At 42.7% G+C, this 24,859-nt stretch overlaps 2 protein-coding genes across 2 annotated transcripts; one reads left to right on the top strand and one right to left on the bottom strand.

Annotated features, from left to right (window-relative positions):
* Positions 1-2,025: 2,025 nt before the first annotated feature.
* On the bottom strand, positions 2,026-10,668 carry LOC120049958. Its single transcript, XM_038996490.1, has 23 exons — positions 10,390-10,668; positions 9,647-9,849; positions 9,315-9,419; positions 8,949-9,044; positions 8,732-8,842; positions 8,458-8,581; positions 7,913-8,297; positions 7,709-7,776; positions 7,363-7,615; positions 7,073-7,233; positions 6,616-6,838; positions 6,270-6,439; positions 5,794-6,043; positions 5,537-5,679; positions 5,087-5,348; positions 4,817-4,938; positions 4,504-4,738; positions 4,232-4,377; positions 3,801-4,047; positions 3,414-3,550; positions 3,063-3,306; positions 2,703-2,851; positions 2,026-2,610 (listed from the first exon to the last, which is right to left on the bottom strand). Exons 1-23 carry the CDS (start codon positions 10,418-10,420, stop codon positions 2,363-2,365), a joined length of 4,113 nt encoding a protein of 1,370 aa, XP_038852418.1. The 5' UTR covers positions 10,421-10,668; the 3' UTR covers positions 2,026-2,362.
* Positions 10,669-11,481: 813 nt separating this feature from the next.
* Positions 11,482-24,670, top strand: LOC120049957 (mucin-2-like). Its single transcript, XM_038996489.1, has 12 exons — positions 11,482-11,814; positions 12,286-12,421; positions 16,068-16,371; positions 17,616-17,666; positions 17,954-18,080; positions 18,405-18,570; positions 18,677-18,797; positions 20,499-20,595; positions 20,733-20,808; positions 20,912-21,042; positions 21,599-21,750; positions 21,861-24,670. Exons 1-12 carry the CDS (start codon positions 11,540-11,542, stop codon positions 24,338-24,340), a joined length of 4,116 nt encoding a protein of 1,371 aa, XP_038852417.1. The 5' UTR covers positions 11,482-11,539; the 3' UTR covers positions 24,341-24,670.
* The last annotated feature ends 189 nt before the right edge of the window (positions 24,671-24,859 follow it).

The following is a 24,859-nucleotide window of genomic DNA, read 5'->3' as shown; positions in this document are numbered from 1 at the left end:
TGCCTAAAAGCACAGAGTTTACTAAAACACAAATTTACATAAAATATACAAATATAGAGCCTTTTGTTTGGCAAATAATAACGAAAAAAATCTAGATGTTCAGAATGTCATGTGGTTTTGACCAATTCTTGTTAGAGGATTCACTCAATCCAATCCCTTTAAAATATGTTGCTTCGTTAAGTTCAGTGAATAGGTCCTTATGTCACAACACGTGCACTTACAGTGAAATACATGACAAAAAACATTCTGTCCATTACACTTATATTTAAGCACCGATACAAAGGTTAACCTCTAACACCTCCCAAACCCGGATCCGGGATCCCCGCCATCAAAAAAGCTGACTAGCATAGCCTAGCATAGCGTCACAAGTAAATACTAGCATCTAAATATCATTAAATCACAAGTCCAAGACACCAGATGAAAGATACACATCTTGTGAATCCAGCCATCATTTCTGATTTTTAAAATGTTTTACAGGGAAGACACAATATGTAAATCTATTAGCTAACCACGTTAGCAAAAGACACCACTTTCTTACTCCACCATTTTTTTACTCCATCAGTAGCTATCACAAATTCGACCAAATAAAGATATAAATAGCCACTAACCAAGAAACAACTTCAGATGACAGTCTGATAACATATTTATTGTATAGCATATGTTTTGTTAGAAAAATGTGCATATTTCAGGTATAAATCATAGTTTACCATTGCAGCCACCATCACAACTCTCACCAAAGCGACTAGAATAACTACAGAGAGCAACGTGTATTACCTAATTACTCATCATAAAACATTTCTTAAAAATACACAGCGTACAGCAATTGAAAGACACAGATCTTGTGAATCCAGACAATATTTCAGATTTTCTAAGTGTTTTACAGCGAAAACACAATATAGCGTTATATTAGCTTACCACAATAGCATACATCACAACAGCATTGATTCAAGGCAAAAATAGCGATAACGTATAAACCACCAAAATATATTAATTTTTTCACTAACCTTCTCAGAATTCTTCAGATGACAGTCCTATAACATCATATTACACAATGCATATAGAGTTTGTTCGAAAATTTGCATATTTAGCGGCACAAATCGTGGTTATACAATGTGATTAGTGGCCAAAAATTCAAGCAATCAGTCCGGCGCCATCTTGGAGAGGCACCTATTCTAATCGAAAACTATTCATAAACTTGACTAAAAAATACAAGTTGGACAGCAAATGAAAGATAAATTAGTTCTTAATGCAATCGCTGTGTTAGATTTTTAAAATTAACGTTACTGCGCAATACAGCGTGCGCCAAAGCGAGACCGCACCATAATTCATGGCGGAAATATTATTTGACATTTGTCAACATAAGTACGAATTAACAGCATAAAGACTGCTTACTATTAGCTGAGCTTCCATCAGAATCTTGGGCAAGGTGTCCTTTCTCCAGAACAATCGTCTTTGGGTTGAAAGATGTCCTCTTGTCCTGTCGAAATAGCAGCTAACGATAGCCACCCACTGGAGGCGTGTCCAACTCGTGAAAGCGCATGACAAAGAAATCCCAGAAAATCGCAATAAACTGCTATAAACTGCTATAAGTCGGTTTAAATTAACTACCTTATGATGTCTTTAACACCTATAACGAATAAAAACATGACCGGAGATATAGAACTACTAAAACGAAAGCGTTTGCAGGACGCCATTGTGATGTCTTCTTGCGCCAGGCGCACCGTTGAAAAGGACGGTACTTCCGTTCCACGGTCTTATATAAGGTCCCAGATTGTGCAATCGACTCCATTCAAATTCTCAGCGCTTACTGACATCTAGAGGAAGGCGTATGCAGTGCATGTAGCCCCATAGCTTACATGGGGACTTATAAACTGACCCTAGAACAGGGACCTCGATTTCTGAAATCTCACTCCCTGACAGGAAATGTGCTGCAGAATGAGTTCTGTTTCACTCAGAGAAATAATTCAAACGGTTTTAGAAACTAGAGAGTGTTTTCTATCCAATAGTAATAATAATATGCATATTGTACGAGCAAGAATTGAGTACGAGGCAGTTTAATTTGGGAACCAATTTATACAAAGTCGAAATGGCGCCCCCCTAGGCTCAAGAAGTTTTAAATACGTGTCTGTTTTCCGACAAAGAAAAAGTGGGATGGATGTTGAGTCTCTTCAGCAATATCCAACATAGCAACACTGCATCTTTGATAGAATACAGTACCTCTCCGAAAACAACGCAGGAGACAGGAGACACAGGTCATTGTAATTGTTTATACACCTCTTTTCCAGAAGTCATTGTTGAGTCATTGCATCTTTCCTGTGGCTCTACAAAACTGTCTTCAGATTACACTAATGCTTCCTCGTGGTCAGATTGGAATAATACTCAGGTTCAGTTGTGTTGCCCTCGTCTGGCACTGCTCTGCTGTTTTCATGAAGCCCTGGTCAGCCATCATTTGAGAGATCTCTGTATAAATGTGTTCCAGTTCAGTGTTTCCCCTCAGGACCTCTTGGATTCTGTCACTGCCCCACATGTCAAGGAGGGCTTCAGTCTCCTCAATGCTCCAGGGGAGATCTAGTTCCCACGGTGATGGACAGCTCTCTGATTCTGGAGAGACTGAAAAAAAAAAAGTAAACAAAGGCCCAACGTTGATAGTATAACGTAAAAACAGTATTTAATGTACAGAGATTAGGAGATTGTTTCTTTACCTGTTTCTTGGACTTGGCCACCTGGGACCTCTCCCATGTCTGTGGCGCCGTTTGATTCCTCAGCCAGAGAGTCACAGGATAGATACTTGTTCCCGAATATTTGCACAAACTGATCGTAGAATTTGCACTCCACTTTTTCCCCTCCAATCCTGGGAAAATAGAACATAACATTTGGTTGTTGATGCAATGCTTATTCCTCATATCTGGTTAGTTAATGAGCTTTGCTTATCTAACATGAGCATGGCAAACCTCTGGCCATGAACACACAACTGTTCCATCAGTCTGGAGTCTTCGTAATCAATTCAAATTATAAATAGTGGGTATCAATTTCAAATCCATATCTTTTCCCCCATGGCTTACTGTTTGCTCTCGCAGAACTGGCGGAAGTTGGCCTTTAGCCGCTTCACTCTAGACTGGCACTGTTCGGCTGTCCTCAGGTAGCCCTCGTTGGCCATGGCCTGAGAGATCTCAGTGAAAATGTGTCTGTTTTTGGTGCAGCCCTTCAGATCCTCCTGGACCTCGTCACTCCCCCAGATACTGAGGAGGACCTGGGTCTCACTGTCGCTCCAGGGGAACTTGGAGCCGTCAGTTAAAGGACGGCTAGCTGAAGACAAAGACACCCAATGAACACATTGTTTACAATGGGAAGGGGGTTAGTTGAAATAAGACAACTCATAGAACATTTAAAGTTATGGTACGGCTTTGCTTTACCTTTCCTTTGGTCAACTTCAAGTGTAGACTCCCAGACAGCAGCTTCCTCATTGTCTAACGAATCTTCAGCCAAACTGTCAACGTTGAGCTCCCTTGAGAAAATCTCCTCCATCTGGTCGTAGAACTTACATTCCCTTCTGAGGAAAGGGAAGATTAGACAATTTAATTTCAGTTGAATCATCATATCCTCTGACCACATGTACTATGTAACAATAAGAGTGATAAAAACAAAACTGCAATTACATTGTTTACTAATGTGATGAAATTAAGTAAAGCATTGATTTGTTGACTTAAAGATATTGCATCAATTTATATCCGATGATGTGGTGTAATTTATAAAGTAAATAACTAGACATGAAATGGTAGTTATAAATCCTTTGCATTCACTTGTCATGGTGGAAGCTGGCCTTGAGTCGTTTGATGCGGGTGTGGCACTGCTCAGCCGTCCTGATGAACCCCTGGGCCGTCATCCTCCGTGAGATGTATTCAAACACGTGTCTGTTCTTCAAGCAGCCGCGGAGGGAGTGCTGCACATGGTCCTCACCCCAGACCTCCAGCAGAGCCTGGGTCTCCCGATCGGACCAGGGCATCTTTCTGCTGGACTCCGCCACAGCGTAACTGACTGAGCCCTGGCCTTCAAAAAAATATGTTTTTGGGAGGCTTTAGGGGGCTACTAAGTACATTTTTGAAGATTGATTATGACTAGGGTCCTGATTTTACCTGACCAAGATAAACAACTGTTGGCACTGACACAGGAAAAACACAGGGCCCTAATAACATTAGACTTCGAGGGTAAGGATAATGAGGAGGCACCATACCCATTTCCTGATCTGGTTCCTCAGTGGGATTTGGATTGAAGTCATCACACAAATCAACAATCTCTGCATTGAGGGAGAGCGTGTCGTTGCCTAGCACCGGCTCCAGGAACCTGTAGTATCTGAAGAGTAAGGGCTCCCCTCCGTTTCTGTAGGTACGACCAGAGGTAGAGGGAGGTGGAGAACAATGGGAGGTGAAGGGTTAATTTGTAACAGGTCCCAATTTAGGCACCATGACTCGCCTTACCCACAAATAATCTGTTTTTTCCACTTACGCCCTGCTGTTGAGACACCGTCGGTAGGTTTTCCTCAGCCGCTTAATCCTCGAGTGGCACTGGTCAGCCGTTTTGAAGTGCCCCATGGTGGCCAGCTTCTCTGCTATGTCGGCGAAAATGTGCCCGTTGCGGACGCAACCTCGGAGGCTCGCCTGGACCTCCTCGTTCCCCCACAGCTCAATGAGGGCCAGCGTCTCTGGCTCTGACCATGGGGTGTGTCTCATCCCATCAGCACCTGCTCCGGGAGACATATACATTGGAAACATCCAGTGTCTTCAGTGTTAACAGATAACTGTCTGTATTACCACCGTACCTGTGTCCTGGTCTACTGTTTGATCGTCTCTTTCATCATACTCATCAATGGAGGCCGCTTCATGCCCAAGTATTCGCTCCAACTGATTGTAGAACTTGTATTCCAGTCCCTTTCTTCCACATCTGAGAACAGCAGATAGGAAAGGAAGCCATTTAAAAAATTGAGATGCAGAATTGTAGCTATGGGTTAGATTATACACTTATTTGTATGTTTCTGCAAATGAAAATCAACATAAAGGGCCCAATTTAAACCCGTTTTGTACACACATACTTTTTCCTGTCGTAGCACTGACGGAAGATGTTCCTCATGGACTTGACTTTCCAACGACACTGCTCTGGGGTCTTGGAGTACCCTTGGTCATGCATCTTTTCTGATATGTCCATGTAGATGGGGCCGTTGTGGACAAAGTCTCTCAGCACCCTCTGAACCTCGTCCTCCCCCCAGATGTCAATGAGGGCCAGGGTCTCAGGATCCGACCACGAGCCTGGTGTGATCCTCTCATAAGTGGTGTAGTTGTCCGCTTCTGTAGACTCTAAATACAAAACAGCCCAATAACATGAAAGTGTCCCTGTTTAGACTTGGCAAAGGAACTTGTGTTGAGGGGACGGCAACTACAGTAGAACCAGTAGTTAAATACATAACAAACAGGGTTCAATCTGACATAGCCATGCTGGGTGTCAATAGAAAGTTTGCATAGTTTGAAATGAGCTGAACTCTTACCTTGAAGTGAGTCACTGTTTGATTCCTCTGATATGTCAATGGTCAAGTCTGTCACCACTGTGCTGGTAGAGGGAGGCTGCCTCTCAAGTATTTGATCTAAAATATTGTAAAACTTAAAATCAACCTGCTCAGATCCAGATGAACTAGGAAGAGCACAGGTAGAGAGAGATTGCAAAATTAGAATCAAATCTGTAATCCAATTCACATTAGCAACATGACAAATGTATCAATAATAGAAGCTGAAATGCAATGACTACCTGATGGTTTCCTGGCACTGCCGATAGCTGGCTTTCAATCGCTTTATCCTGGTGTGGCACTGCTCTGCAGTTCTGTGATAACCACGGATGTTGAGCTTTTCCGAAATCTCTGAGTATATGTGACCATTGTGAGGACAGCGCTTCAGGTTCTGCTGCACAGTGTCGTCTCCCCAGAGCTCCAGGAGGATCACCGTCTCGCCGTCCACCCAGGGGATTTTCTTCCTGTCCTCTGGCACGCCCACTACAGCCTCTGGATGGATCAGAGTCAAAGGGAAAGAGTGTGTGAGAAAGATTGGCCCAATCCCAAACCATCCACTCACCCTTATCCCTAAAACCTTGCTGACTTCGTATCACAGATATCAAAGAATGAGTCAGATATGCTAGGTTGAGTTTCTTCCCAGTCCTTCAAGTTGATCTTATTATAGTTTAGTAGTGAAAGAGGAACTGGTTAACCAGTAGAGAGAATGTGACCATACCTCTCTCCTGGGAAGAGTAAACAGAGCACTCGTTGTCTGCTGACCATGCTTCTCTAGACTCCATGTCAAGACAGTTTTCTGACACCTCCACGTATGAGGGAAGCTCATTCCCCAGTATTCTCTCCAGTAGGTCATAGAATTTGCATTCTACTTGCTCTCTGCCTTTCATGCTGCGTTTGGGGAAAGACAACAAAGCACATTTTCAAAACAAATCATTTTTCTGGCTCAAATAGACAAAATGTAAGGCATCACAGGATATCAACCAAGAATGTAAAGGCCCGAGCATAGATCCCTGTGGGACTCCCAATGCACAAAGAAAATGATTGTTAAACTATAACTGACATACTTGTTCTCGTAGCACTGTCGGAAACTCCGTTTCAGTCTTTTAACCCTCGTCTGGCACTGCTCTGCAGTCCGGATAAAGCCCTGGGCAGACATCTTTTGGGATATCACAGCAAAAATGTGCCCATTTCTATGCATACCCCTCAATTCCCTCTGCATTTTGTCATCTCCCCATATGTTGATTAGGGTGAGGGTCTCCAAGTCTGTCCAGGGAACACTTCTGGTTCCTTGAGTGGAAATAGAGACAAACACAAGAGCAGTGATCACTGATTATTAATCACTTGATTGATTTAGATTAATCACATTGCACATTCCAAATGTAAAATCAGCTGTATTAATATTCAAGCAGTATGACCGCTTTGTAAAGTGGAGGGCAACATGCTGCATGCAAACACACATTAGTCCCTTTCCCAAGAGCCAATATTATGTGATTTACCAAGAAAGGCACAATCGGACCATACCCATCTCTTCTAGACCAGAATGGCCAGGGAACTCCCAATCATCAGTGTCTTCTAGCTGGTCATCTGTCACCTCTTCAACATCATAGGTGACCTCAGGAACCGTTAAGGGGGACACATTCCCAAGTATTCGCTCTAGCTGGTCATAAAATTTACACTCCACTCTGTATATAGGGAATGGTTTCAGTGTGAGAATATAGACAAGCACATTCCAGGGATATTGTCCATAACAAACAAAAATATATAATAATTATAAATTATAAATATATAATGTTCTTCTGTAATGTACTCACTTCTGCTGGAGAGACTGACGAAAACTGTTCTTCAATCGTTTGATCCTGGTCTGACACTGCTCTACAGTTCTCATGTAGCCTCTCTCAGACATGTTTTTGGAAATGAGAGTGAACACGTGGCGATTTTTGACACAGCCTTTCAGAACTCGCTGCACAGAGTCTTTTCCCCAAATGTCTATGAGGTTTAGAGTCTCATCATCCGACCAAGGGACTTTGGTGTCAATCGTCATGGGATAGGCAGCACCTTGGGGTTCTGGACACAAAAGGGTAAGTAAAACTGTTATGCATTTTCTTTTACCATGTACTGTATTTCACATTTCATTCAGAATGAACAGAGATTCCACACCTGTGTATTCTCCCCATATCGAGATGAGAGGAGAGTCACTAGAAGATTCGATATTCACTGGAGAATCCCTGTAAAAGAGGAACACAGCAATGTACATAAAGCAGATTTAAAATTCCCTCCCCAAGGGGGAATGGAAAAATGGAATGACATCAAAGGCATGCTGGGAGACACACCAATATGAGCTACTTCAATATCAGTTCTTACTGAAACAGAGGTGAATCTGCTTGTCGTTTCCGGGGAACCTCCGAACTGTCGCTCATTTTCCTCTTCGAGGGCAGAGTCTGCCCTCTCCTACTCTCATTTGCTGAAAATGATGTTCCCTCCTCCACAATCTCATCTGTTTCAATTCTGTCCCTCTGTTCATTTCGCTTCTGTCTTGTTCTCTCAGATATCCTCCTCTTGCCAGTCTCCAGATTTGATTGGTCAATGGGAATCTCAATAATCTCTTCTTTATTTGGATGGTTTGAGATTGGTGTGGCCTCTTGCAGGTGTTTTTGAGTATGTTTGTCAGCAGTAGTCCCCAGTTTTGTGACTGGAGGGAGAGACAGAGAGGAGAGGATGCAGTCGTCCATAGGTAAAGAGCAAATGTCTGAGAGAAATAGAGAATGAGGCTTAGTAAATCACTGCGACTTCTCACCCGTTTAGTTACAGTCAAATAATACATGTATAATTCTAACAATCAAAGCAAAGTGATACAGTAGCAAAGATCATTACTCATTAGTCATAATTATCTACTAAGCCAGCCTTACCTTTTACGTCAACGTGTCCAAGATTTCTGTGATGTTCAATTAAAGCCTTCATCTGCTCTGGCGGAGTCGCTGATTGCAAACACTCATCCAGAACTGAGGGGGCTCCATCAAGCCATGACACCATCTGAGAAAGAGCCCTTAGTCATTAGCAGTGGTAGGTCATTAGCAGTGGTAGGTTAAATTTTAATACAATACATGCTGTATTCTGAAGGCTAACTGAAGGCGATAGTCAAGGTGCGTATGTGAAATAAAATGTTGAGTTCAATGGTAGCACCTGTGCAAAGTCTGGTACAGGCAGCAGCTCCTCCAGTCTGGAGAGGAACTCCCACAGGAGAATCTCCAGTGCTGTGTCATACTTCTGGCCGTACTGTACTGGGAACACCTCCTGGGGGAGTTAGAAGACATAGAAAAAAATGGAACCGTGAGTGAGAGGGGGGAGGGAGAGAGAGAGAGAGAGGGAGAGGAAATGAGGGAGAGTGTCATCATCTCACCAGGAAGAAGTGCTCTTTCACACCTGGGTCTTGTAGCAGAGTTTGGACCAGCTCCAAGAAATTGGCCCCGGAATTTTCTACTTGTGCATCAGTCACCTGTAACATGCACACACACCGCGGGAGATGAATTACCCAAACTATGTGTGTATTTCTTCCTATTGATTAAATGTATTTTATGCACAGGAGGCTGCTGAGGGGAGAACGGCTCATAATAATTGCTGGAATAGAGTGAATGAAATAACACATGGTAACCATGTGTTTGATACCATTCAATTTATGCCATTTCAGACATTACTATGAGCCCGTTCTCCCCAATTAAGGTGCCACCAGCTGCCTGTGGGTTAATGTGCATAGTAAATCACCCACACAGTGGTCCCTGGGTGTAGTAATGGAAGCTTTGATTCTGTCCAGGTGGGGCTGGATGGTCTCAGGGTCGACTTGGTGATCACCACGACACAACTCCAGAACCAGCTATGGTCACAAAAAAAAGTTTTTAAACGCTATCATCTGCGCTCTTGATACGCTATCACCAGTGCGCTACTGGTTTACTGGTTCAACTATCAACCTCTGTTCGACAGATTGGAGGGAACTAATATGGTTGTTAGCAATAGCTAAATGTACAAAAATAAACTACATTTCAGTCACTAAACAAATCCATCTGCAGAAACCCATGCACACACATCCACACACATGCTAACCCTGGCTCTCAGTCCCAGGATGAGTTGGGCCCTCTGCCGGTAACTCAGCAGCTCTGGAACCATCTCTGTCACCGAGGTGACAAACTCCTCCAGCATCCCATAATGCATGACAAGTCCTTTCTGCACAACTTGCCACATAGCAGCTGACAGAAGTTGCAGGGGTGGGGCCAAAAGCCGTAAATAAGAAATTGATAGAAGGGGATCTGTGAGAGAGAAATAATTATACTAATTATACTAATAATTATACTTACACATTAAAAACACTACTAAGATCTACCAGCTCATTGGGTATTTGCTGTTTCAAAGACATTACGTCATAGGACTGACTGGCCAACATTAGTGTAAGGGAGCCCTCTACTGGCCCTTCAAGACAAAAACAATGCCACATTATTTATTTAGCCACCCCATGCTTATACTGTAATTTGAGAATATGAATTAGTAGTGAGCCTCTGTGTTTAGTGAACATATGGGACACGTAATCTTAATTTTTGCCTTTAAAAATTGCACATAGCCTAAACTAAATATGAGCAGCAGGATAAACGTTCACGAGGATGGCACCAGAATGCAGATTCATTACACTCAACTCTATAATGCTGCATTCAGGTCGGCACGAGGAAACTCGGAAAGTTCCACTATATACACGTTGTATATAAAGCAATGATCGCAAACAGATGTGTATAAGAAACGTAGGCCAAACACTGCCCAGGTGGTGAAAGAAAATCATTATTTCAATAGTCACGCACCTTTGTAATTTTCTGTACGGCTTCTTTCCATTGCTTGTTTCCAATTTTCAAAAAATATCCGACAGTGTCGCAAATATATCTAAATAACAATGTTATTTAGCTTGTGGTAGTAGTGTCAACGCAAACCAAAATGCTCTGACGCTATCTTGGTCAAATGTGGATGTATTTCTAATAAAAAACGTGCAGAATTATCATAATCATTCTGCAGGACGAAGTAGATATCTTTGCGCGCATAAATCATTCAGAAATATTAGGAGAGACTGCTTCTCTCAGTTTGAACCTGGATGACCGAAAACAAAGATTCTGGTCTAATCCGCTTTAGTCCGGATCACATGAAGCCTGATTCCCCCATTGGTTGTGGAGAACCACAATAGCCCGATTTTGCTAATGAAGGCCACTAGGCGGAGTCACCGCCACTTCCGGGTTGATTTTAAGGCCTATGGAGATATAGGCCAAAACAGCCATATAATTATCCATATATCATGTATCCATATTTATCCATATAATCATCCATATATGGCTAATCCCCTTTAAACAATCAGTTGTGTGTGTGAATTACACCCATGACACTCGAGGGCGGGGGGGGTGTCTCCATTTACAAACTGTGATACTGTATTTACTGTCTTTGTTTTGGCCTTCTCCCTAAATTTCGTTTTTCTTTCATCACAACTGAGGAGGAAGGGTGTAGCCACAGCAACATTGCCAGTCTTCAGGGAACGCTTGCGAAACAGACCAAACAGACCACGCCGAGGTTAGGGATTTGAGAAGTCAATGAGAGACGTGAAAAATGATTCCTGAGTTGTTCATTTTCTCGAAATCTAAAGACACAACCTAGATTCGAGCCAATGCATTAAGTAGTTGAACATGTTATTAATCTAACCTCGTGAAATTCACAAACTGACACTATATATTGAAGGAATGCCTTTGATTTGACTGCCCGCACCTGCGCAGTTTGGCACGAGTGACCGTGACGTCTTTCTACGCATGCGCTTTGCTAGCCAACGTCGTCATGACATCGCCCAGTGCGATCGGGGAATTCTATTGGAGAAGCAGTTTTAGCCTATCTTCATACTGTACTGTCTTTGTTGTAGCGGTAGCCTGTGGTGCACTTTCCTAAACCAGGAACAACAGTCGCGCAAGTCATTGCGAGATGGCTCAGCAATTGTTATTAAAATTAATTTGCGATCATCAAGGAGCATTGGACTATGCACATCTGGCAGATGTTGGGGTTGGGGCAGATACGTTCTGCGCTCTTGATAAACTTGTTGAAAACGATTTATTTTCTATAGCGCTGTGCAATGGAAACAAACGCATTATTGCGAAAACGAAAGTTAGACGCTGCAAAGCGCAGCAATGTGATGGCTGCAATGATTTACACCTGTGTAAATTTTATCTATTTGGGGACTGCAAGAATAGTAGGGGAAGGTAAGCATAAAATATGTTTTATATGATGTGGGCTAAATAGGCTGCGTTTAGACAGGCAATCCAATTCGAAACTTATTTCCTATAATCTGATCTTTTTTTTTAGAGCTGATGTGATTTTTTCAGAGGACCAATTCTTTTTTTTAAATATCAGGATTGGGCTGCCTGTCTAAACGCAGCGATAGGACCAGAGAAGTAAAGTAAGACAGGTTGTTTTGCGTGGCCCGGTTTAAACTCTGCTCTTCCGGTGCACCAGGCCATGCAAAACGAACTCGCCCATTGTTTGACTGTGTACATGTATCATTGCAACGGGTTATTATTATTACTATTTTTACATTTGAGGTATTTCAGCCCAAAACATGAAACTGCAACATTTTAGAAAAATTCTATGGGGTTTAGAAGTTGAATTAATTCAGCAAACTTTATTGTGCTTTCTATGTTTATTAACCTGTTTCTTGATACTTTGACTCCCAGACGAACATGCCGCTTTGGCCATGACCTTCACTCCGAACACAACTCCATAGTTTTGAGAGAGCATAAACTTGAGACGCTGAGTAGACAGGAACTCCGGCAGCTATTATTACAGAATGACAACTCTCTCCTTCCACCGGTAAGAGCCAACCGTTTACCTCTAACTGCTGATGTGGATCAGTGGATTGTGTGTGTGTCTGTGTGTGTGCAGGGCCAGACATAAGCGACATAAGCAATGGGGTGGGGGAGTCTATCGGGTCTCAACTTGTTGTTGAGAGTTAGAATAGTGTAATACACAAAGGTGCGAGTTCGAAATGTGTTTGTGTATCAGCAATTTTTTCTTATTAGGTCATTCACTGACAGTCACTCAATTAGTCATGTCAGCTAACCATTTTTAGATTGGTAAATTAGTCTATCCAGCTATCTAAACTTGTAGTAATCATGGCCAATACTGACCAGGCATGCAGGGCACATGCCCAGGGCCACACCTCCAGAGGGAGGTGATTTTGTTAGTCACTTTCACTCAGATACCATTAACATGGCAAAATGTGCGAGGTGGGGGGCAACAGAATCTCGCTTAGAGGCCCCAAAAGGATAGAGCCTGCAATGTGTGTGTGTGTGTCTGTCTGTGTGTGTGTGTGTGTGTGTGTGTGTGTGTGTGTCTGTGTCTGTGTCTGTGTCTGTGACTGATGAAGAGGTGCTGTCTGCACATATTAAAATCCATTTGAATTCAATCACTTTTTGACAGCATCCCTTTTTATGTAAATAAAACTTTCCATATGTTTGCTCGCTACCTTTTTCTATAATCAAGACACCTGCTGGTAACTCTTAAATGGTTAGGACAGCTCATGAGGTGTCCTAAATATCTGTCGACTAGGTGTAACTCTTACGACTAAAGAGGCTTCTTACATACCTTCTATTTTTACCCATAAGAGTAGGAGTAAAATGTCTCTATGCTCAGCACTTATGACCAATTGTCTACCCTGAGATGCTTTGTGGATACGGGCCCAGCTGTCAGATTCTCAAGGAAGAGGTTGTTTCCCTCATCAGTGAGATGCACGTAATCCCTAAGGTACTTCCCAGGGACACAGTGCTTTATGGCAGAATGGTGGATTGTGGGCATGCGCCTGTCACAGAGAAATGCAAACACCAGCTGGTTGACAGAGCACCGGGCCATCTCTATGTGCTTGTTGCTGTCCTCCTCCCACTGGAACTTCCAACTCCTCTACTGTGTGATGTCAGAGTAGATCATTGTTGTCCCGGGGAACATTTGGATGACTACGTCCAAATCAGCTCACATCTGACGCACCTTTGTGTCCCAAGTCGTTTCCGAGGTAGATGACTATGATACATTCACGGTCGCACCTTGCCTTGGTGAGAGAGAATATTTCAGAACCTTTCCTTTGAGAACCGCTCATCCATATTTCACACTCCTGTTGTCATTTAGCCAGCTACATTGTGTAATCTCATTGTAAATATTTGCTTCAGTCTTTGCTTCCTTGCTCTCACCAATTTGCTTTGAGCAATGATCAGTAGGATTACGAGCTGGGATCTTATCAATTAGTAAAACGCACAACATTGTGAGGGTTCACAAGGATAGCATGTGTTAAGCTGTATTATAATGTTGTATAATAATGTTGCATATTCACCTTCCGGTGTGAAACCATGGAAATGAAAAACAAAAACTATGTTTTAAGTGAGAATAGGCATTGGTCTGAAGCCCGAAAAAGAAAGGAAATTCACATGAGTACCACAATGCTTATACCAAGGTTTTCCAGCACACAGCTTTGCCCTACTACAGTAGCTATGTTGGTATTGTACTTCAAACTGTGTAGGCTGGTTACTTTGGATTCAAACCTTCTCAAACAGCCTAATTCATATTCTTCAGAGGGATAATAGACTGTACAGTGTCCTGCTATTACAATTATATATAACGGTATTGATATATACAGTACCAGTCAAAAGTTTGGACACACCTACTCATTTCAGGGTTTTTCTTTATTTTAATTTTTTTCTACATTGAGGAATAATAGTGAAGACATCAAAACCACAAATAATACATATGGAATGTAGTAACCAAAAAAGTGTTAAACAATGCAGAGATCATCTGTTCACCTACTCAGCTTCTCACAAAGACACGGCGGTTGTAACAAAAAAAATCAAATTTGGACTCATCAGACCAAAGGTCTAATGTCCATTGCTCGTGTTTCTTGGCCCAAGCAAGTCTCTTCTTATTATTGGAGTCCTTTTAGTAGTGGTTTCATTGTAGCAATCCGACCATGAAGGCCTGATTCACGCAGTCTCCTCTGAACAGTTGATGTTGAGATGTGTCTGTTACTTGAACTCTGTGAAGCATTTATTTGGGCTAAAATCTGAAGTGCAGTTCATTTGTGGCGAACATATCCTCTGCAGCAGAGGTAACTCTGGGTCTTCCATTTCTGTGGCGGTCTCCATGAGAGCCAGTTTTATCATAGCGCTTGATGGTTTTTGCAACTGCACTTGAAGAAACTTTAAAAGTTCTTGAAATGTTCCATATTGACTGACCTTCATGTCTTAAAGTAATGAGGTACTGTCATTTCTCTTTGCTAATTTGAGCTGTTCTTGCAATAATATGGACTTGGTCTTTTACCAAATAGGGCTATCTTCTGTATACCCACCCCTACCTTGTCACATCACAACTGATTGGCTCAAACGCATTAAGAAGGAAAGAAATTCCACAAATTCACTTTTAACAAGGAACTTAATTGGACTTGTATTTTTCTTGCACATAGAGTATGGTAAACAAGTTAATTGAAAAGCATTCCAGGTGATTACCTCATGAAGCTGGTTGAGAGAATGCCAAGAGTGTGCAAAGTTGTCATCAAGGCAAAGGGTGGCTACTTTGAAGAATCTAAAATATATTTAGATTTGTTTAACACTTTTTTGGTTACTACATGATTCCATATGTGTTATTTCATAGTTGTGATGTCTTCACTATTATTCTACAATGTAGAAAAAAGTAAAAAATAAAGATAAACCCTTGAATGAGTAGGTGTGTCCAAACTTTTGACTGGTACTGTATATCATTTGTCTGTATGTATTTTTTTAGATATAGGCCTATTGTAAATGTGTATTATTGTTGCATCAACATCTTTATTATAAAAATAAATACAAGTACAATCATAACTTTAAGCTACACATTATTTTGGAAGAGGTAATGAACTGTCCATTGATCAGCACAGCAATTGATACAACAGGATCATGTTTGAAACTCAAGTGCTTCTGCGCTTATGTCAATATTCCGCAGGGACGCTAACAGTTACAGAAATTAGGAATGCAGATAGGATTTATCTATCTGAGATACTGTGTCCAACACACCACCACCTGTTGGGCATATACAGACCAAAAAAGGATGTTATTTTTACAATGACATGTATTGCTAAAATAAACATTTTTTTAAAGCATGAAAAGTTAGCGTAATGGTATAATGTCCTACTATGGTGTGAAGAATCCAATGCTTTACCTTGTATGTGGTACAAATCACATTATTGTGGAAGCACCTCTAAGAGTATGTCTGTTTTATTTTCACTGAAAACAGTTTTTAATCTCTTGTATGTTTTGGCATTAAACTTCAAAAAGTGTAGCACTTGGAAGGGAAGGTTTTGTTCAAATCAATAGGGGTTCTGTCAAAAAGTGATTGAATTCAAATGGATCTACCCAATAGCTCTGTGTGTTCATCTCATGCTTTCTTGCACATAGAGTATGGTAAACAAGTATTTTAAAAGCCTTGTCTCTCACTCTTTCAGGTGTGCAACTCTTATAACAAAGGCACCGGGCCATATGGCAACTGCCCTGATCAGGAGGGGTGCAGGAGACTTCACATGTGCGACAGGTACATCAGAGGAACCTGCTCCTCGGGAGCCAACTGCAACAGGTGTCATGACTTCTTCGAGCCCCACCCACGGAGGACCCTGCAGCAGAGGGGAGTGCCAAACGATCTAATGGCGTCCATGTTGTCCACCTACCAGAACATCCAGGCCATGAAAAGTGAAGGTGCCGGCGGTGCTTCTTCCATCAACAGGCCCCAGAGCTGTCCTCCGAGAAATACAGGTAGATGGCTGCAGAAGCAAACAACAGGGTTGTGTTCAGTGGGGAATAATGTTTCAGAACAGTCGCTATAGTTACCTGCAAAACCTTACTTGGAAGTATTTCTCTATGGACTTGCTTGCCAGACAGGGTTGGGGTCAATACCATTTAAATTCCAGACCAGTCAATTCAATAAGTACACTGAAATTCCAATTTTCTTCAATGCTTTTCAATAACCAGGTTTCCATCCAACCTTTTTATGCGAGTAAAGTACATGTTGCATGAAAATGGAAATTTCTTGGTAAACTTTCCAAATGTCGACAAAACAAAATACACTAGACAACGTGTGGTTTTTTGGGGGGTCAGTAAAAGTGATTATGCGAGAAATGGCTGTGGAAACGCTTATTCTCAAATATTGATATAATAACCATAATATTGAACTACAATTGGAGTCACGGGGTGACGTTGTGTGGTCCTCCTACTACAACTGGAAAAAGCATACAGTTTATTAGGATACAGATGATAAAACTTATGATGAACTTCACAGGGTGGTGAAAGTGCAAGGTGACACGCTTGATGCTCCTTTCCAATGAACATCAAGGGTCTTATTCTGGTGACATGATGATCAATGCTTGGCTGCCATTTGACAAATAAAAATAATCTTGCTCTTTTGTCTATAGTATTTGTTTACATTTATTTCCCCTTTATTTAACCAGGTAGGCCAGTTGAGAACAAGTTCTCATTTACAACTGCAACCTGGCCAAGATGAAGCAAAGCAGTGCAACAAAAAAACAACACAGAGTTACACGTGGGATAAACAAAAGTACAGTCAATAACACAATAGAAAAATCTATAGAAAAATCTAGATACAGTGTGTGCAAATGGGTGTTCATGTTAGCTATACCTGCACTGTATCTGCGAGCTGTTGGCTAGAGCGCACGTGCCAATAACAGTGGGCACATTCGCTATATAACGCAAAAACAATTATTCGGTACTTGGGAATATAACCGCAAAAATGATTTTTATGTGCGCTATGTCATCATGCACAGCCTTTTATCCACAACAAGTCCATTTGATGGAAACACATCTCTGATAGGAAAATGTGCATATAGTTTGGATGGAAACCTAGCTAGTGAGGAAAGGTGGAATTGGAATTTGATTTACTTTCTGAATTGACTGGAATTGAGATGGTGTTGACCTCAACCCTGTTACCAACTTTGATTTCATGTAACTAAATGTTTGTTTGTTTATTTGTTCTTTATTTACAGTGAGGAATGAGATCTGCCTGTTCTTTGTCAAGGGGGACTGCAAACAAGGAGGTACATTTAACGAGGGAGATATTGTGTGTGGAGGCAGAGTGTCTGGAGGATAGCTTTCCCATGTTTGCTTTGGCAGAACACCTGCAAGGGCCTTGCCCGATTTTTACTCAGGCAGAAGCTATGGCACCCGGCCGGATATGAGTTTATCTACAACTTTCAAGGTTGTCAGGAGATACACAATACAAACCCTGTGAAACCACAATTTAGGGACAAATCAGGCTGTTACCCAGGTGCAACAATGATACTCAGCAACATATCACATCTCACTGAAAATGTATGACTTTCAGAGAAATGCTGGAGAGTCCACTTCAAAATGCCCTACAAGTGGGAAGTGAACAATGGACAGACTTGGTCAGCTCTGCCAGAAAATGAAGTGATCGAGAGAGACTTCTGTGACCCTTCTAAGATACACAGGTACAGTATGTTGTTATTTCATACTTAAAGATAGACTCAGCGATTTTCCTCAACAACTAAGAGCGTTGGAGCACAAGACTCAACTTCCCCGCTGTTTTGGTCCCATGGCTACCACGCTGTAACAGTGTGAAGCGAACCCGTGCACATGCGCATGATATAGTACTGTGTGTGACTGTCTTGATTCTCAATATCTGCGGTGCTGCTTGTGGCAATATCATTTTGCTGAGTCTACCTTTAACTAGAAAAACTATGTCAAACTGTGAATAAGGTACAATATAGCCATTTATTATTATTTTACCATTTACATTTGTCATGCCTTCACAGTGAGGGATCTGAGCGTGTGCAGTTCAACTCCATGAGCCGCGGATTATGGGAAGTTCGCCGTCTCTCCACAGTTTCCTCTGTGACCCAGCCCACATACGTACTCACCACAGAGTGGGCATGGTTCTGGGAGGACGAGTACGGCAAATGGGTCCAGTACGCATCCGTCGTAAGTGGTGTGAAACACTCAAACAGGCTGATGTGTTACGAGGACAATAATAGATATAGTAAACTGTTGTTCCCCTTGAATTTGAGTTTTTTTCTATAAATTACAGAAAGAGATGCACAGATTGTCATCCATCACCAGTGAAGACCTTGAGAAAAGGTACCAGGAGGATCAAAGTGCTGTGGTGAAGTTCGTTGCAGGCCAGCAGTCTTATGAGCTGAGTTTCAGAGGTAACACATCTCAAACTCTTGAAAAACAGCTCTCATGTGCAACCTTCTGTAATAATAATATATTTTAGTTATAAACGCTTAGCACAAGTTAAAGTTAGAGTCTGAAAGGCTACTCTTATACACTACCAGTCAAAAGTTTTAGAACACCTACTCATCATATTTTTACTATTTTCTACATTGTAGAATAATAATGATGACATCAAAACAATGAAATAACATATATGGAATCATGTACTAACCAAAAAAGTGTTAAATAAATCAAAATATATTAAATAGCCACCCTTTGTCTTGATGACAGCTTTGCACACACTTGGCATTCTCTCAACCAGCTTCATGAGGTAGTCACCTGAAATGCATTTCAATTCACAGGTGTGCCTTCTTAAAAGTTAATGTGTGGAATTTCTTTCCTTCTTAATGCGTTTGAGCCAATCAGTAGTGTTGTGACAAGGTAGGGGTGGTATACAGAAGATAGCCCTATTTTGTTGCAAGAACAGCTCAAATAAGCAAAGAGAAACGACAGTCCATTATTACTTTAAGACATGAAGGTCAGTCAATACGGAACATTTCAAGAACTTTTAAAGTTTCTTCAAGTGCAGTCGCAAAATCCATCAAGCACTATGATGAAACTGTCTCTCATGAGGACCGCCACAGGAAAGGAACTGTGTACGGCGTACATGCTTTACAGTGGGAAATACACATGCAGAGATAATCCGTTCACCCACTCTTTGTCTCACAAAGACACGGCGGTTAGAACCAAAAATCTCCAATTTGTACTCCAGACCAAAGAACAGATTTCCACTGGTCTAATGTCCATTGCTCGTGTTTCCTGGCCCAAGCAAGTCTGTTCTTATTATTGGTGTCCTTTAGTTGTGGTTTCTTTGCAGCAATTTGACTATGAAGGCGATTCACACATTCTCCTCTGAACAGTTGATTCTGAGATGTGTCTGTTACTTGAACTCCGTGAAGCATTTATTTGGGCTGCAATTTCTGAGGCTGGTAACTGAAATGAACTTTTCCTCTGCAGCAGAGGTAACTGGGTCTTCCATTTCTGTAGCAGTCTTCATGAGAACCAGTTTCATCATAGCGCTTGATGTTTTTTGCGACTGCACTTGAAGAAACTTTAAAAGTTCTTGAAATGTTCCGTATTGACTGACCTTCATGTCTTGAAGTAATAATGGACTGTCGTTTCTCTTTGCTTATTTGAGCTGTTCTTGTAACAAAGTAGGGCTATCTTCTGTATACCACCCCTACCTTGTCACAACACTACTGATTGGCTCAAATGCATTAAGAAGGAAAGAAATTCCACACATTAACTTTTAAGAAGGCACACCTGTGAATTGAAATGCATTTCAAGTGACTACCTCATGAAGCTGGTTGAGAGAATGCCAAGTGTGTGCAAAGCTGTCATCAAGACAAAGGGTGGCTATTTGATATATTTTGATATGTTTAACACTTTTCTGGTTACTACATGATTCCATATGTGTTATTTCATAGTTTTGATGTGTTCGCTATTATTCTACAATGTAGAAAAAAGTAAAAATAAAGAAAAACCCTTGAATGAGTAGGTGTTCTAAAACTTTTGACTGGTAGTGTACACCCCTCAAATTCTATTACTAAAATCGGCAGCAGGTAGCCTAGATGTCAGATGTTGAACAGGAACTGTAAGGATGCTGGTTCAAATAGTTCATCTTGTAATTACAGACATGACACAAAAAAACAAAACATATGGTACTGTAAGGATGGTCAGACGACGTCCTGTCTTTGTTTCAACTGTGGACGCACAAGCTGCAAGAAGCAGGTAATGTATGAATGGGAATGGACTGAGAATGGGTATATGTTCTGAATCAAACCATTTCTATATTTACCTAATAGATGACTTATAGTTCTAATCATTTTTTCTTGTATATGAAGGTTATTTTTCATATGTCATTTCAGGAGAAATGGACCACGCAATTTCAGAGCTGTTCCTGGATCTTGGGACAAGTCTGCGATACCTGACATTGGATACAAGGTTACTTGTTTACATGTGATTCTACGGCTTTGGATTGCAGGGAAGTTTAACATTGCCTTTCATTTGGTTTCAGCTGTGACAACCATTTTGTTTTCTCCTGCAGACAGTCACTCTTCTGAGTTCTGACAGGGACTATCAGAAGGTCCAGGAACTTTTCAACAAGACCATGAGGTGCGTCCAAATCACCAGCATCGAGAGGGTCCAAAACAGGGACCTCTGGGAAGTCTTCCAGTGGTATGTTTACATCAACTCTCACACACAATCCTAGCATGTTACTTCCAAAATACTAAGTAAACTCTGGCTTGAACAAGATTATGGGGAAGCAGTGTTAGGAATTTAAAACCTGGTCAGGGTGTGTAGCCATGAGATACAACATATAAGGTGACCATCTCCTATATTTAAAGGTTTATTAGACAAAGAGAGACGTAGACAGACATATGCATATGAGAAGACAGACATATTCATGTAAGAGGTCTAGAGCAAATCAGAGGGGAGGGCTGACCTTAATACTCTTGCCTATCTTTGTTCACTGCCAAAGCATTAAATCAGGGCGGAGACCTTGGGGTTGAATAGACTATACATTTGAAACATCGTAATTGCTTAAAGACACCCATAAACGATTTTATGTCTCAGGGGCCCAGATACCAGTTACTGAGAGCTGCTTTAAGGTGACCTCTGGCCTTACAGAGGGTACCTAGAGGCCACATTTCAATAGGGAATAACCATCTGAAAATATCAATCTTAACAGCAGCTAATGGTCAATTCTTAATGGTCATTTTTTCTTTCTCAGGAAAAGAGATTTAATGAAGAAAAACAATGGAGGTCAAAACAGCAAGGAGCTACATCTCTTCCACGGAACGGACCCAAAACACGTAGACTCCATTTGCAGAGATAACTTTGACTGGAGACTGTGTGGAACCAACGGAACTGTGTACGGCGAAGGTACCTCATGTTAATCATCTGTCAGAAGTGTAGTCAGGTTTTAAAAGCAGTCATTATCTCACTATAGTCTGTCATTTTGTTTTACTGATGATCTACTCTGTTTGTTTTAGGGAGTTACTTTGCCAGGGATGCCAAGTACTCACACAGCTACACCAGCCACTCAGGAGTGAGGTCCATGTTTGCTTGTCAGGTGCTTGTTGGCGACTACACACAGGGGAACTCGGGGCTCCGTCGCCCCCCTCCAAAAGGCGAAGGAAGCCCGACTCTCTATGACAGCTGTGTGGACAATGTCCTGAACCCATCCATATATGTGGTGTTTGAAAGGCACCAGGTTTACCCAGAGTTCCTCATCAAATACAATGATAGCGTCATGAACTGGCCCACTTCGGCTCCAGCTCCACCCAAAACTGTCTCTATCCAATCCACTTCCTTAACCCCAACATCCAACCGGATTCAAGCCACAGCTGCTGTCACCCCATCGAAGAGAGTTCCATCCACTTTAAATCCATCTAAAACTGCAGCCACCACTTCCTCAAATCCAACCCATTCTCGTCCCACTTCACGTTTTGTCCATCAGTCTCTCCCAAAACCTGCCCAAGCCCCATTGATATTCATTCAATCTCCAGTCCTCATGAAGCCAACCACAAGTTCTCAATTAGTGGATATCACCCTAGGCCCAGATTTCACTCCCTCATTTGCAAACCTCTCTCACACACTCACTACCCCAGCCAGTACACCCTCTCGTACGCTCACTACCCCAACCAGTACACCCTCTCGTACGCTCACTACCCCAGCCAGTACACCCTCTCGTACGCTCACTAGCCCAGCCAGTACACCCTCTCGTACGCTCACTAGCCCAGCCAGTACACCCTCTCGTACGCTCACTAGCCCAGCCAGTACACCCTCTCGTACGCTCACTAGCCCAGCCAGTACACCCTCTCGAACGCTCACTAGCCCAGCCAGTACACCCTCTCGTACGCTCACTAGCCCAGCCAGTACACCCTCTCGAACGCTCACTACCCCAGCCAGTACACCCTCTCGTACGCTCACTAGCCCAGCCAGTACACCCTCTCGTACGCTCACTAGCCCAGCCAGTACACCCTCTCGTACGCTCACTACCCCAGCCAGTACACCCTCTCGTACGCTCACTACCCCAGCCAGTACCATCTCTTATACGCTCCCTACCCCAGCCAGTACCCTCTCTTATACGCTCCCTACCCCAGCCAGTACCCTCTCTCATACACTCCCTACCCCAGCCAGTACCCTCTCTTATACACTCACTACCCCAGCCAGTACCCCCTCTCCTACGCTCACTACCCCAGCCAGTACCCCCTCTCCTACACTCACTACCCCAGCCAGTACCCCCTCTCCTACACTCCCTACCCCAGCCAGTACCCTCTTTTATACATTCACTACCCCAGCCAGTACCCCCTCTCCTACACTCACTACCCCAGCCAGTACCCTCTCTTATACACTCACTACCCCAGCCAGTACCCTCTCTCCTACACTCACTACCCCAGCCAGTACCCTCTCTTATACACTCCCTACCCCAGCCAGTACCCTCTCTTATACATTCACTACCCCAGCCAGTACCCCCTCACCTACACTCACTACCCCAGCCAGTACCCCCTCTCCTACACTCACTACCCCAGCCAGTACCCCCTCTCCTACACTCACTACCCCAGCCAGTACCCTCTCTTATACATTCACTACCCCAGCCAGTACCCCCTCTCCTACACTCACGCCCTCACCCAGTACCCCCTCTTATACATTCACTACCCCAGCCAGTACCCCCTCTCCTACACTCACTACCCCAGCCAGTACAGCCTCTCGTAGACTCGCTCCCCCAGCCAGTACAGCCTCTCGTAGACTCGCTCCCCCAGCCAACACCGCCTCTCGAAGACTGGCTCCCCAACCCCCAACCCCCTCTCCTACACTCACGCCCTCACCCAGTGCCCCATCTTGCACACTCACACCCTCACCCAGTACCCCCTCTTATACATTCACTACCCCAGCCAGTACCCCCTCTCCTACACTCACTACCCCAGCCAGTACAGCCTCTCGTAGACTCGCTCCCCCAGCCAGTACAGCCTCTCGTAGACTCGCTCCCCCAGCCAGTACAGCCTCTCGTAGACTCGCTCTCCCAGCCAACACCGCCTCTCGAAGACTGGCTCCCCAACCCCCCAACCCCTCTCCTACACTCACTCCCTCAGCCAGCACCCCCTCTCGCACACTTTCCACTTTAGCTGGCACCCTATCTCTGGCTCACACCCGCTTAACGACCACTACTCGCACTCTCTCTGCCAGCAGTACCTCTCACCCACTATCCCCTTCATACTCATTGAGCACACCTTACCACACACTTTCTCACTCATCATACTCCCCCACTTACACACAAACTCCCTCACGCACTTCCCCCTCCTCGTCAAGCAATTCTTCTAGCACACTCTCCCCCTCAGCAAGCAACCCATCTCGGGTGTTATCTCCCTCGACAGGTGCCTTCACTGGATCCCCTCCTGAGTCACTGTACAGTGTTCCAACAGCTCAAAGGAGGGACACCAAAGAAAAAAACAAGTGCCTTCTGCAATAACTTGCCTTTGTCAGGTTGGAGCAGTAAGTTAATAGAACGTTTTGATGGCAAACTTCACATTTTCAAATGTTCAAAAACAGAAAATGTATTAAAATGATGAATGATAATTCATTTGCACACGAAATATGTTTTATAGCTGTGTATCTTTACCTTGTAGGGGCTTAACAATAGTAAAGCTGTTCACAACTAACCAGAAGTTGGTAATTTTGCACAAATATGAATTTGATGAGCATGTTTCCTTTACTCAGGTCTGCTGACACAGTCCATACATTTTGTAAATGAAACAAGTTTGATTTCTTTGTTTTAAACTGAATAAACTCAAAAAATCATTGATTGTGTTTGTTTTTTTGGACAATCCAACTCTTTTCTAAGAGATTTTGAAACACTCAAATGTCAGAAACGTTATATTTTATGACAAATATCATCTTTATTGACTTTAAACAGAATCAATGATTAACTACTGCTGCTACTGTGTGTCTAACAGGCCTATTGTGATGTAAATGAAGGTTCCACATGCCA

This window comes from Salvelinus namaycush, chromosome 6 (genome assembly GCF_016432855.1).
Source record: "Salvelinus namaycush isolate Seneca chromosome 6, SaNama_1.0, whole genome shotgun sequence".
In the NCBI taxonomy this organism is placed as follows: Eukaryota; Metazoa; Chordata; class Actinopteri; order Salmoniformes; family Salmonidae; genus Salvelinus; species Salvelinus namaycush.
Note: the sequence above shows the minus strand (reverse complement) of the source record. Positions and strands in the feature narration are given on the sequence as shown.